The following is a 13793-nucleotide window of genomic DNA, read 5'->3' as shown; positions in this document are numbered from 1 at the left end:
GTTCCAAAGGACCCATTAGATCATTTCGAGTAATCGAAGTCAAGATACACATGTTGGGCTACTGCTCAAATGTTCTGAATGCGCCAGCCGTCGATCAAGGAAGCTTTTAAAGTTTCAAGTTAGACGATGTATAAATTTGATCTAGTTTTATAACAAATTTTATCTAATTATAAATATTAATTTTGTTTATATGATAATTTACTGATTTCTTTCAAATGCACTTAACGGCTTACTTGTCAAGATTTGATTTGAGTTATTATACCTAATTAAAACTCATTCCAAAATCGATCGAGTAAAACCTGTAATACTACACGTTCTTTTCATATAGTTTTTTGGGGCCGTCTTTGGGTTTTGACATCTGAGGGGGTTTAAACCGAAGAAAATAAAACGACGCCGTTTCAGGTTATTCTGTATTACTTGCGAAAACGGTTATCGCAAGACTAACCGGGATTTCTTGTCATAGGGAATTATTCTCCGATCCCAGTTTAAATCCATCTCCCATTGCATCAGCCAGCAAAACAACCAGACTAGCAACGCGAAGAACGACGTTGAGACGGTAAAGAAAAAATCCTGCAAAAGTTTCTTCGTTAAGGTCGCCAATTGTGGCGGCGATAAAGCCCAAAGCTTCGACTCCGAACCCCGGGACAATGAGTCCACGCGTTTGGCTTTACTCCATTTTGCTGACTTTTCAATATGGAGCGCAGCCTCTTATCTCCAAACGCTTCACCAGGTAATAATATTTTCCTCCAAATTTTAATTTATTTAAATTCTGTTTACTCAAATTCTCACCTTTTGATTTGGCTCGTAATTAATCAAATGTTGGATTTAATTTAATTTACCTTTTGATTGATCACTTCGAAATCTGGTTTTCGGTTATGGTGGAGATTGGAAAAATTAGCAACTGATCAAAGGAACTAAAGTTTTGTTGTATTTTATGAGGATTAGTTTATCATGAGCTTTTGGCAAAGTTGTAGTGAAATTTTTATGATTTTGCCTAGTTTTTATTTTTTCTTCTTAAGATTGGCAGCATAAGTAGAGAGACCTTTGAATTTGTCTCGAAGACAGCTTATTTTTGGACCTGTTAAAACTTTGAGATTTTTCATTTGCATTTTTACCATTGTGTTTCTATCTTGAACTTGAAGCATTGTCTTGGCTTGTTGCTGCTTTTATATAATTAGTACTTAAGTATCTTCATTGGCATCAATTGATCAGATATTTTCATGGTTCTTTCTTTCGATATCTTAATGCGATCTTTTAAAGTTTGAAATGCTAGGATGTACATTCAGTTTAATAATGATTGTACACTCGAACACACACGTGCGTCTGCACACATGTATATGGATTGATACACCACAGGTAACAGCTATAAATGTCTTCCCCTCACTCTGATACTTTGAGTATGTTTGAACAATTTTTTCTTTCAAGTTTTTAACTCATGATAATCTTTTTTCTACAGACGAGAAGTAATTGTAACTTCATCAGTCTTGACATGTGAGATAGCTAAGGTAATTTTGCGTATGCTTTATTTTACTTTATGTCTGGTTCTGTTCACATTTAAGCATATCAATTTCCAAGATCATTTACTTTTGAATATGCTTACTAGGTTATATGTGCTCTGATTCTCATGGCAAAAGATGGTACTTTAAAGAAAATGGCGAAAGAATGGACTTTGGTGGGCTCACTGACTGCATCAGGTCTTCCAGCCGCGATTTATGCACTTCAAAACAGTTTGTTGCAGATATCTTACAGGAATCTCGATTCACTTACATTCTCAATGCTGAACCAGACAAAAATATTTTTCACTGCCTTGTTTACATATATCATACTGAGGTATCTTTCTCAACAGCTCCTTTGTCTATCATCTATCTCCTTTGAGGGTTGTCCTGTGAAAGAAACTGCCTAGATGATATTGTCTCCTTTCAGTTAGAGAATTTAGTACAGACCAACTGGTTCCTATGGGTGCTAGAACCATGTTCATGTTTATATATTTTACTCATTATTCTGTGCTGCTCTGAACTTATAGCTTACTGATTTGCTGGACTGCTTTTGAGTTTTGCAAATGACTTAATTACTGGTTATTATATATTTTGCATGAATTTGATAGTTCTTTAATTGTTTTTCTTTGAAAAATGGTATCATTTTCATGATAAGGCATTTATTGACGTGGATTGAATAGTAATGGTATTGTCGGGATCCTTGTGAGCTTATTTGGCTTGATTGTGGTGCTTCTATGCAGGCAAAAGCAGTCAATTCAACAAATTGGGGCTCTTTTCTTGTTGATTATGGCAGCTGTTCTTCTAAGCATTGGTGAGGGCTCTAGCAAAGGTTCAAATAGTCGTGACCCTGACCAAATTCTATTTTATGGAATTGTCCCAGTCTTGGTTGCTTCTGTGCTCTCTGGTCTAGCTTCTGCATTATGTCAATGGGCTTCTCAGGTGAGAAATGTTTAGTCTTCGGTTTTGAAGATACAAATTAGTATAAAGGCTTAGTTTTCTCTCTGTTCCTTAATATGTTGTTTATTGCAGGTTAAGAAGCACTCATCGTACTTGATGACTGTAGAAATGTCTATTGTTGGAAGCTTGTGCTTACTGGCTAGTACCTCTAAGTCTCCAGATGGAGAAGCTATCAGACGCCATGGATTCTTTTATGGTTGGACTCCACTAACTTTGGTAATAGTCCTATTTTATTTGGAAACTTTTCTCTAGAGAGATATGGGGATGCTCTTGGGTTTAGCACAAGCAGGAAAAGGATAGAATAAGACTGGGTAGGGAATTTTGTGAGTTAGTTTAGTAAGATCTATATTATGGATGCCTGTAAGTTTATTTTGGCAATCTTTTTATGTTTTAACTGCTGTGATACATACATCATAAAGTTTAAATACAATTGTCTTCCTTTTTTATTTTTATTTTTCCAGATTCCAGTTGTAGCTAATGCTCTTGGTGGGATTCTTGTTGGCCTTGTCACCAGCCTTGCTGGTGGTGTGAGAAAGGTAAGCATAACTACATAAAAGTAATTGGTGACTAAGTAGGATGGAGTATTGAAGGATAGAGTGATGATAGATGGCTGCAGGTCGACATAAGGGCCATCGAATTGCATATGTTGTAAATCATCAAGTAAAAAAAGACTCAAACTTAAACCCATTGATGCCACTTCTTAGTTTGTAATTTTCCTAGTCCATGTATTGACTTCAAAGAGGGGTGGAGGTAATGGGAGGCCAAGTGTCCTGGATCATCTGCTGGAATGCAGATTTCAGAATACCCTTTTTAGGGTATTATTAAAGCTGAAGGACCAATCACTCTTCCATTTATGCCATAAATATTTTATTGTTTGAATTTATCTCCATACCACATCACTGTCTCAATGATACTTATGGTAGCAAAATTTTCTCAAATGCGTGCAGGGGTTTGTCATTGTTTCTGCACTTCTTGTGACAGCCATGCTGCAGTTCCTTTTTGAAGGAAAGCCGCCATCAGTGTATTGTCTCGTGGCTCTTCCACTTGTCATCAGTAGCATTTCAATATACCAGAAATATCCATACAGAGTCAAAAAGAAGGAAGCCTAATAACCTGCAGAAAATAAGGGGTTCTGAGAGTGGCCTCGATTATTACATTTTCCATTTGTTTTCCCAAGTTTTAGGGGAAGGGTAAAAGGAATCCTTTAGGATGTTATTGTACCCACTTAGTGTAGGCAAATGAAGAAGGCATATTGTACTTGCGTTCATCAATTTCAGGACATGTTGAATTGGGTATTGATTCTGACTGAAATTGGGAAGAAGAAGGACATTGATTTGATTTAGTCTGACCTTTTCGAGCAGTGCACTATTGTCTGAAATGAATCATGCATGTGATAGTACTCCGGTGTAGACAGTGGCTTCAGTGAACAAAGCAATAAAGAAAGAATACCAGAATCAGTATTCAATTCCTGTGTGTACTTTAGAAGTTTTTAGAGGAATTCTATGCCCCCCAAAAAATAGTCCGAGCACGGCGGCAGCTATGATCATTTTTATTTCATTATACAGGTGGTCAAGGCATTAAATGAAAAATTAAATATTATTATATTTTTATTTGAGCATTTGACTTGATAATTGGCGCATAATCTCTCCTTTTGCCGAGGTATCTCCTTGATTCAGGACGGGTTTTTCACTTACTGTTTGTTGGAAGACGAAGTTATCTTGACGGCCCATTAATACTAAATAGATTTCTAGCCCAGCCCAAGAGAAAGCGGTAAGAGCAAGCACCCAACAAGCCATTTTTCGTCTGCAAAAGCCTCACAAAACCTTCTTCCGCTGCCATTTTCAATGCTTGAGCTCCACCCAGGAAACCAGAGTGACCAAAAAAGAAATTAGAAAATGGCAAGTAGATTAGGAAGACGAGTTGTTCACTTCGCCAACCTTCCAATCAAGCTACTAATGCCAAACACCTTCACCAACATTCAAGAAATAGCTCTCAAAACCATCCCATCGGCGTCCAAGATCGAGATCAAACGCGTCCTCGAATCCCTCTACGGTTTCGACGTCGAAAAAGTCCGTACTCTCAATATGGAAGGCAAGAAGAAGAAACGCGGTGGTTTCTTAATCGCCAAACCCGATTACAAGAAAGCTTACGTCACTTTAAGAACCCCTCTTTCAATATCCGAGAACCTTTTCCCTATTAAGATTATTGAAGAGGAAAAAGAGAGTATTAATAAGAATAGTAAGAGTAAGAACGTTGTGGAAGAAGGGGAAAAGAAGAGACATTGGCTTGATGGGAACATGAAGAATGGTGGAGCTGAGAAGGGGAAGGGGAAGGTTTCTTACGCCTCGGGTCGTGGCGGCAGCGGCAGCAGCGGCGGTGGAGAGGTGAAGTTTCCTTGGAGCAGCATGAGGAGGGCTAGTTAGGTAGGTAGGATTTTTGGGTTTTTCCTTTTCCTTTTTTAAAATAAGGGGTTGAATGGGACAATTGGACTATCATGAAGAAGGTTTTTTTTTTTTTAATGTTTTTTACATTATTGATGAGAGGTTATTAATGATGCATATTTATCAGGTATTATGAAATGGGGTTTTAGTTTTGTTGCTTGAATTTTTTAATTTAGTTTTTGTTTGATTAATAGAGCATAATTAGTAGCGTGGTTGTTGTGGTTATCGTGCAAGGCTGAGTATTAAGCAACTTGTTTAACCAAAATGGAATTGATAAGCTTGCTTCGGGATTTAGCATTTATGTTGATCAAACAACTTCTACGAATCATCCCTGCCTACTTGAAAAATCCGAATGCCTGCTTGTTTTCTGTTTCACTGGACACACATTTCTAGCTGCTCACTTAGAAATCTTAAGTTGTTGTCTACCTCATGGATTGCTGTAATAAAGTATTAGTAAGAAAGACTATGTTTAGAATTGAAATTTACATGGCTGAAATGACAGATCCTTTTCCATTATGAACATGTGCTATGGTCTGATAACAGCAGAACCTTTGAGACTTACATGATAGAGATCATAACTCGCTTTCCTTTATGAACAATTTTTATGGTCTAATAACAGACTGTTGAGATTTACATGACTGGGATTACAGTCCCCTTTCCATTATGAACATGTTCATTGCATCTTTCCTTTGTAAGAGAGAGATGCAGGGATGTTCTATATGGCAAGATGTGGTATTAATTTAACATTCAATCTAAACCTTGTGGAATAAACTAGTCAAAAATGGAAAGACAATGCGCATAATGCTGTTGAGGCTATTGGCTGGGTTGAGCATTGAGATTACAGGATTCTTACTGCTGACAAATTTATGATGCTGATTGCCTACGTCTAAAGCTGAGTCTGAAGCCAGCTGGATTTGATCTCTGCTGTCCATCTCCATTGTCATCATTTTCTGGCTTCACGTGGAAAGAGTTCTTAATCTTCCTCCAATTCAAACTCCAACCAGATGCATTCTTGTGCTTGTTGCTTATCTTTTCGTACTCTTGTTGCAGGTCAGAGTAGTCATTTTGTAGTTCTGTCATCTTTGTCTTTACATTCTCGAGTTCTGATTTGAGGTTCTTTATCTCTGTGTTTGTGGATTGTCGGTGTTCCTCTTGTTCGGAATTTTCTTCTCTTGTTAATGTTTCCTTTCCTTGCGTTGCCATCCTCATCTTTGCTTGCTCCAAAAATAAAACCTGCATATGAAGTTGATGGATCATACACTAATTAGCCCTCAGAGGCAGGGTTTAGTGCCTGGTGACTTTGTCTACTATCAGACTGTCAATAGCTTTTCTTGATGTTCCTTCTCTTCATTCTGATGGCATTTTATTCACTGTTATGTTATCAGGGGCCTGTAATCTAGATGAGTTCTTATTTGTTGTCTGAACTCTCTACAGTGAAATCTATAAGCTGCTATTTTGGAAGCACTAGATGGTTTAATTCTTGGGAAACATCTAAACGTTACCTTTTGGTGTCCATAATTGTTCTATTGGCCTTGTGATTGCCTTCTTCTCTAGTGAATGACACACACCCACACAAATTTATTTTTATATAAATTAGATTATAATGGTTTTAATCGTTCTGTGGTTGATTTATCTCTTAGTTTTGTACTCTTATAGTTGATTTGAGCTTTTCCTGCTATAAATGTGAACTTATATCAGATGCCTTTTGTTTTTTTTTTTTTTCGCTAAATGATATGCGTATCAATGGAAAAATCATTGGTATGCATGTGTGCCTAATGTGGACAACCTCCCTCTATAATATACTTTTCCTCTGAATGCGTGAAGGATGATTTATCACAGTAGTCATAACTGGTTTGTAAGATGAAGATCTACTAGCTAGCACTATGAGAACCATAAAATGCTTTCATGGTTTTAGTTGTGGATTTGCTATGTACACAAGGCTTTAAGGAACATTTTCACGGGTCTGTCAGGTATATTTAGATTGCAAGCTGTTGTGATTCCTGGTCCAAAAATTCTAATCTAACTTCAGGATAGGTCCCTGAAGTTACAGTATTACCGGGTACATTTGGTTTACTTTAGAACAATGAAATGGGAGTTTTGTACAAAAGACTTTTTAAGAGTTGACTCTTGATAGCTGATACAGTACAAATTCTTCATAACTCACAGAAGAAACTGATGCAGTGAAAAATTTGAATATAAAGTTCTGACATAAGTTACCTGGACAATAGTTCGTAGGGGCAACCGATCATTTTGTGCAGCATGCATGCATGCATCAAATGATAGTTTTTCACTGTTCATTATTTTGCATAACCTTCTCCGGTCATGCTCAGATAGTGAGGGATGAGTCTGAAAATGATATCAAGAATTAAATATTAAGATCTAAATCAGCAAATGATCTAAATAGCATAAGAGACTTGACAAGTAACCTTGAGATAGGTATCAATGGCTCTGTAGAGACCATCATCACAAGATCGAGCATTTTCTGGCAAGGATTCGGCAAGAACTTGAAATTTTGTGATGGAAAGATACGGATCCCTGGCTATTTCTGCTAAGTAATTGTCCAATAGCTTACTAACATTTGTTTTCCCTATTTTTTGCTGCTGTTGCTGCTGCCGTTGTTCATGCATCAAAAAATAGTCCAAAATCCTTTGCACCACCTCTACATTGTGCATTGTTCGCTGTTCAGGTGAACTGTTGAGGAAGGTAAATGAACAGGAATATAAATAAGTCGAATTGCATGGTTATAAAGGAATACTCTTCTGGAGGTTTTCTTTTTGGATTGGCATGCTAAATTAGACAATCTACTAATGAGGTTAAATAGTAATACTCACTTTACCATTATTCCCTGATCTTCATTTTTATAATTAGGGATCAGTAGATCATTTACGCTGGCATCTTCCAGCATCATTCCAACTCTCTTTTCAAGATCTGATATCAGAGCAGGTGATGCAGAATACACCATGGCTGTTTTCAACATCTGCAACAAGAACTTACATGAAACAGCTCCATGTTGAGAAGGAAGTATGCTTACTAGGCTTTCAATAATTGTTTTTTGCTCCTTGTTTTGTCCGGCACCCTCTTCTTCCTTTCTTCTCAAAATACTGAACTGCAACTCACTCTTCCCAAGTCCATATCCTCTCAGTCCTTCCAATTCCTCATCCATGTCTGGAAGCCAGTTGTCTGCGTAATTCATTATGCATTTGCCTATGATCTCTGCTTTTGTTCCTTTTGCTTTAATTGCTGTCATAATCCTCATGAAATGATCAATGCGAAGGGTAGCCACGTCACTGAACCACCAGGTTTCTTCACTAACTATATCTCCAGTTGATGAGTTCTCTCTTGAAGCCTTATAAGCTATCGAGTCACAGCATCTTCTGACAATCTGGAGGTTTTCTGCCCACGGGGATAGGGTTTCACAAGATTTGAGGACAGTAATAGTGTCTTTCCAAGATGCCAGGACTACAAATGTGAGAAAAGCTTCTGTCTTGGCTATGAGATTTCCATCTTCAAATTCTTCTGTCATCTCTAGATATTCTGATGCACATCTTAGTGCAGCTATGTTGTTGGGGTTTAAGTCTACTGGGAGACCATAACAAAATTTTAGAATGATCTCAAACGTTTCTGATCCACCTGGAAAATTTTCAAGCTTGAGATCATACCCAAAGTTTGAGATTGAAGGCCGAAGTTCCAGCTGCCCTAAGTAGCCACTTTTTGATACCAAGGGATACTGTTTCAGGAGAAAGAGATTAGAGAGCTAGTAGTTTGATACCAAGGTTGGCTTTGCACTCTTTTATATGTTAATAATTTCAAGTTGTTAAGATTATTGTGTTTATTGGACACGAGTAAATTGAAAGAGTAACTGGTTTCCTTTATCTTCCAACTTGGCCAGAAAATATTCAGATTTTTCTTCTCTAGGAAAAATTTTAGAATGTCAGAACTCTGATAATGATGAATTAGTGGTAAAACAGGGTCACAAATGCTTTATTTGTTTATTACCTATAGTACACATCACTTCATGAGGGGTTTGGAACTTTGTAAAGCTCCCTTCCTTTGTGTTTTGCTCTATTTTTGTTCTTATGGAACATTTATTCCATACTTCTCTACTTTAGTTTAGCTCAAGAAGGCTTAAAAAAAAAAAAAGAGGAAAATAAGAAAAGAAAGGGGTCCTGATAGTTATGCAGTTTTTTGTTTTGCTCATCATAGTTATGCAGGTTATATCAGATGTTGTGCAAAATCTTATTTATCTTTATGATTTACCTTGTGAACATTAAAGATTGCTTCTTGAACTTGGATTGCTAAATCTGTGGGGATTTGAGACGTGGCAAACCTGCATTAAATCACCCAACAAAAGAAAAGGAAGCATGAGCTGCAGCAAATTACTTTGAAACAAATGGTAATGAAGGAGAAGCAAGCAGCTTCCGCATCTCAACATATTATCCTTTTACAAATCAGTTATTATGTTGCCAATTCTAGTTTAAACTCGGGTGTTTGAATAGCAAGGAATGCATGTTTTACCATGGAAGTTCCTTCCTTTCGAGGCTATCAGCTACAGTGATGAGTTTGTTTGGAACTATGATGCTTTGATCATAAGCTTGATGATCACTGCCACCGGCATCACTCCCACCAGGACTTCGTGGCTGAGCCATTTGAAGAGACTTCTTCATAGTGATGCTCTTCCGGCAGACATGTTACTGAGTTTCTTACTGGTTATATTGGTGAAGAGATTTATGAAATAAAAGCAGGGTAGAGTTAGAATAAATGTGAGAAGAAAGTCTGTGGCTGGAAGAGACAGATGGTCAACTTGGTTGGTGCGCTGCTCACTTCAGTGGGGTTTTTTTTAATTACAGAAACTGTTGAAAGAAATCGAAGGAGATCAATCAAGGTTGATGTTATAAGGGAGGGAATGTTGGCTATGATTTGTCAATTTCTCAACCACGTATGCCTGCATTATTCCATGATGATTGTGTGGCTCACTGAAGGCGGACAGACCGTTTCCCACATTTATTAATACTAGTGTAAGTTCATGTCTTTTACCAGGAAACTTAACGTCTGAGACCGTAAGTCGATAATGATGTAATCCATAAGGTGTGTGAAAATAGGATCACTTCATTTCTAACAGTAATCCCAGGGGTTTTATTGTTTTGGGCTCTGGAGGCACAGTTGATAGACCCTTTCTGGCTTTCGAAGAAGCAACGTGACAGAAGTTAAAATCCCGGCCTGCTGTCATGAACATTTTGTATGCATTTGCACGTGCATGCATTTGGTGACAGCCTCCTTTCATGTGATCTGCAACATCAATTTTGGTTGAATCCTGGCTTTATAGGTTTGCTCAGATTCGTTCATATATCTAAGAAAAGTGGGATGCCTGCCTACACCATAATCCTGACTTTTGATTGTTCTCTTTGCAAACTTGTTATTTTTAATAATTCCCTTCGATTGAGTAACATGTTGTGAGTTGTTCCACTTTGCCATGCCATGCAATGCAATGAAGCTATTTGTTATGAAAGGGGTAAGACTAATTGGTGGCACCATCCTTTCTTCTTCGGGATTTCCTCACAATAAAAAGGTTCCTTTTTTGAGGGGAAAAGGTGGTTGGAAGAGCTTGACAAGCTGGTAATTTGTTGGGTTTTTATAAAAAAAATAATAATAATAATTGGAAGGAAACAAGGTTAAATTCCTTCTCCGTTGCCTGAAATGTGTGAATTGCCGCGTGAACTCCGTTAGAAGGTTCTTTTCCTTAGCTAGAATGTAGAAAGCTAAGCAATTTCGGCTTTTATTATTTAATCTGTATTTTCATAAAACTGGGATCTATTTGCAGCTCCATGAATAAATTATTACTAGAAAGGGACAAATTGCCAAAAATAAATCTCAAAAAGGAAGAGGATTAATCTCGTAATTAAAATTTCCGGCCAGCGATCATTGAGCGTCGTTAATGGGGAAGAAAGATGGGGGGTAAAATTGGAAAGGAGAAAACCGGTTCAAAGATTTTGACTAGGCCGTCCTCGTCATAGTTGGCGGTTTCTCCTGCTCCCTATATAAAAGGGATTAAACTCAAAGCTTTCCTTCATTTTCTTCCTCTCCCTCATTTCCATTTCCATTTTCATTTCCATCTCCATCTAAATAATAATAGTAATAATAACTACAATTTCAGTTTCTTTCGAGATTCAGATCTGAAACTTTCGCGTTTACGAGCAAATTGAAAAATGGCGACGGTGTCTCCTCTGGCGAAATACAAGCTGGTATTCTTAGGCGATCAATCCGTTGGTAAAACCAGCATCATTACCCGCTTCATGTACGATAAATTCGACACGACTTACCAGGTAATCTCCCGTGATTCGACGTAATTTTTTCATTGATTCATGCAGATTCAACGAAGATTTGACCGTTTCTTAAACTCCTCTGTTTCATACATTGTTTTAATTTGATTTAGTTTTCCGTATTCTATTTGTTGACCGCGAAGTTTAATTACGGTTTTAATATCGTCTGTCCTTATGTTGTTGATCTCGAGCGAAGTGACCGTAGTTTAAAAATGCTTGGTTTGTGACGTACAAGGAATTATAATCAATTTTGCGTAGTAGCTTAAACAGATCTTGATTTTTTTTTATTTTTGGTTTTTGGGAGCAGTTTAATTTTTTCCTTTATGATAAATATTTCTAATTAATTGAATTTGAAAATTTCTTCCATTAGATCCTAGAATACTTGAATTGAGGGGTGTTCATATGTGTATTTTCCTTGAATATTTTTAAGCTTTTGAAAGAAGACTTTGCTCGCGATTTATTGATGTAAACCAATTGCAGGCTACCATCGGAATTGATTTTTTGTCAAAAACAATGTATCTTGAAGATCGAACAGTTCGTTTGCAGCTTTGGTAATATAAATTCTTCCTTTCCTCTCTGTGGCTTTAAAATTTTAGAATCTTGGATAATTCTGTTGAACACTTATTTTATTCAGCTCTGGAGCCGTTGCCATAAATTGTTGAATGAACATAAGCACGTTTCTGGTGAACTTAAGGCATTTGTTTTGATTACTTATTTCTTAGACTACAAATTAGATCCAAAAGGAGGTTAATTGTTTCATAAGGCATTTTAATTTACCATCAGCGGTGGAGCTTTAAAGAGGTGGGTGATGGGCATGACGCATGACAAATGAAAACCAGTTTTTCTTGTTGAATCCCCGTCTTTCCTCTACATCCAGTAAGAAGAGGCCACTACTTTTGGAAATGGAAGCTTATTAATTTCTGTTTTTTTCTTTATCCTCTTAAAGAATATTGTCAAAAGCCATCAATGTCAAAGTCATCACGCTTGGTTGAAGTTTTTTTTGTAACAATGGTCTGTTTGATAATGGAGTAAAGTGTAACATGCCGGTTAATCTAATTTTCTTGGTTTTTCAGTTTTTCATCAAGCATATACTCTTCAATTTTCCAATCTTAGCTTCATTTAGTTTTATCTTATAATTTCACAGGGATACTGCTGGGCAGGAGAGGTTCAGGAGTCTTATCCCAAGCTACATCAGAGATTCTTCTGTTGCAGTAATCGTCTATGATGTAGCTAGTGAGTGTAATCTAACCCAAGTACTTCTTTTTTTTTCATTATTATTTTTCTTTTTTAGTTCATTAGATGAGAGACAATGAGAAAAAAGCTTTTGTTAATTGACGTTATGATAATGTTGGTAAACTGCTGTCCCTTGAAAACCATTATCACTATATGGTAATGTTGCCATACTTGTTTACCTTATTTATTTGAAATCCTGACTTGGCTATCTCCTTGCAGATAGGCAATCATTTTTGAACACTTCAAAGTGGATTGAGGAGGTACGCACAGAACGAGGCAGTGACGTCATTATTGTCCTTGTCGGGAACAAAACTGATCTGGTTGATAAAAGGTTAGTCATGAATTGGGAAATTAAAATTTTCAGATTGAATTTCCATATTGTTGGATTTCAATGAGCTTCTTTTCTTAGGTTTTAATCAAATTTAACATGTAAATCTCATTTACAGAGTATCTATTTAGCTTTCCAACTGACACCAAAGCCAGCAAAGTTGATTTGCATGTTTTTCCTTTTTCATATTGATATCTCTATACAAGGCTTCTATTCTATGCTTTTACCTCTTCTCAATATGATATTTAGGTCTAAGAATGAAATTGAAGGGAATTTCATGTAACAGTCTGACCTATATCCTACAAGTAATTCTTAATGTTGTTTCCATTTATATTGTTTGGTGATTAAACAGGCAGGTATCTATAGAGGAAGGAGATAACAAGGCTCGTGAATTTGGAGTCATGTTTATAGAAACCAGTGCAAAAGCAGGATTCAATATCAAGGTAAAAAAGGAAACACTATTTGATAGTCATAACAAAATATTACTTAGTGTTCCATATATTCTTTTTGTTAAAGAGTCAGTGCAGTTTGGGGACGAAATTTGTTTGCTTGTAATTTCTTTCTATAATTTATTCTAGGGGTTTGTCTTTTGTCGACGTTGATCTGCTTCTATAGCGTGCTTGCCACATCGTGTCTATGTAAATGCATTGGTATTCTTCACATTGTCCTTTGTTAACTTCCAGTTTTTTTGTGAATGTGAAATTGCAGCCTCTCTTCCGCAAGATTGCTGCTGCCTTACCTGGGATGGAAACTCTTTCTTCAACAAAACAGGAAGACATGGTTGATGTGAACTTGAAGCCTACTGTCAATTCATCCCAGAAGACAGAACAACAAGGAGGGGGTTGTGCATGTTAAGAGAAATGTATTTACTAAAAGCTTAAGAGAGAAAAAGTAGCATTCAAGCACTTTTTTCAGCTATCAAATACACAAGTGAATTTAGCAAACAGCCGTAAAAGATTGTTCCAGAGCAAAATCTTTTTTGCTCTTCAGTTTACGATCCAATTTCTGGATATTTCAGGAA

The 13793-nt window shown here is 36.9% G+C and overlaps 4 protein-coding genes across 4 annotated transcripts; 3 read left to right on the top strand and 1 right to left on the bottom strand.

The window, feature by feature from the left end:
* Nucleotides 1-391: 391 nt before the first annotated feature.
* Nucleotides 392-3918, top strand: LOC18611568 (Nucleotide-sugar transporter family protein). The gene is made up of 7 exons (XM_007047893.3): nt 392-730; nt 1457-1505; nt 1604-1830; nt 2237-2435; nt 2526-2669; nt 2915-2989; nt 3401-3918. Exons 1-7 carry the CDS (start codon nt 648-650, stop codon nt 3560-3562), a joined length of 939 nt encoding a protein of 312 aa, XP_007047955.3. The 5' UTR covers nt 392-647; the 3' UTR covers nt 3563-3918.
* A 301-nt stretch (nt 3919-4219) lies between these two features.
* LOC18611567 (Ribosomal protein L23/L15e family protein) lies at nt 4220-5057 on the top strand. Its single transcript, XM_007047892.3, has one exon. The coding sequence runs from the start codon at nt 4349-4351 to the stop codon at nt 4874-4876; it is 528 nt and encodes a 175-aa protein (XP_007047954.3). The 5' UTR covers nt 4220-4348; the 3' UTR covers nt 4877-5057.
* A 395-nt stretch (nt 5058-5452) lies between these two features.
* DOT3 (Phototropic-responsive NPH3 family protein) lies at nt 5453-9735 on the bottom strand. The gene is made up of 6 exons (XM_007047891.3): nt 9410-9735; nt 9152-9221; nt 7726-8621; nt 7321-7585; nt 7112-7240; nt 5453-6127 (listed from the first exon to the last, which is right to left on the bottom strand). The coding sequence occupies exons 1-6, from the start codon at nt 9556-9558 to the stop codon at nt 5759-5761; spliced, it is 1878 nt and encodes a 625-aa protein (XP_007047953.3). The 5' UTR covers nt 9559-9735; the 3' UTR covers nt 5453-5758.
* Nucleotides 9736-10956: 1221 nt separating this feature from the next.
* Nucleotides 10957-13793, top strand: LOC18611565 (ras-related protein RABH1e). The gene is made up of 6 exons (XM_018127420.2): nt 10957-11214; nt 11692-11762; nt 12356-12444; nt 12664-12775; nt 13125-13215; nt 13481-13793. Exons 1-6 carry the CDS (start codon nt 11098-11100, stop codon nt 13625-13627), a joined length of 627 nt encoding a protein of 208 aa, XP_017982909.1. The 5' UTR covers nt 10957-11097; the 3' UTR covers nt 13628-13793.

Source organism: Theobroma cacao, chromosome 1 (genome assembly GCF_053813885.1).
Source record: "Theobroma cacao isolate CCN51 chromosome 1, ASM5381388v1, whole genome shotgun sequence".
Taxonomy (NCBI): domain Eukaryota; kingdom Viridiplantae; phylum Streptophyta; class Magnoliopsida; order Malvales; family Malvaceae; genus Theobroma; species Theobroma cacao.
The sequence above is the reverse complement of the archived record's forward strand: the minus strand, read 5'-3'. Positions and strand labels throughout refer to the sequence as shown.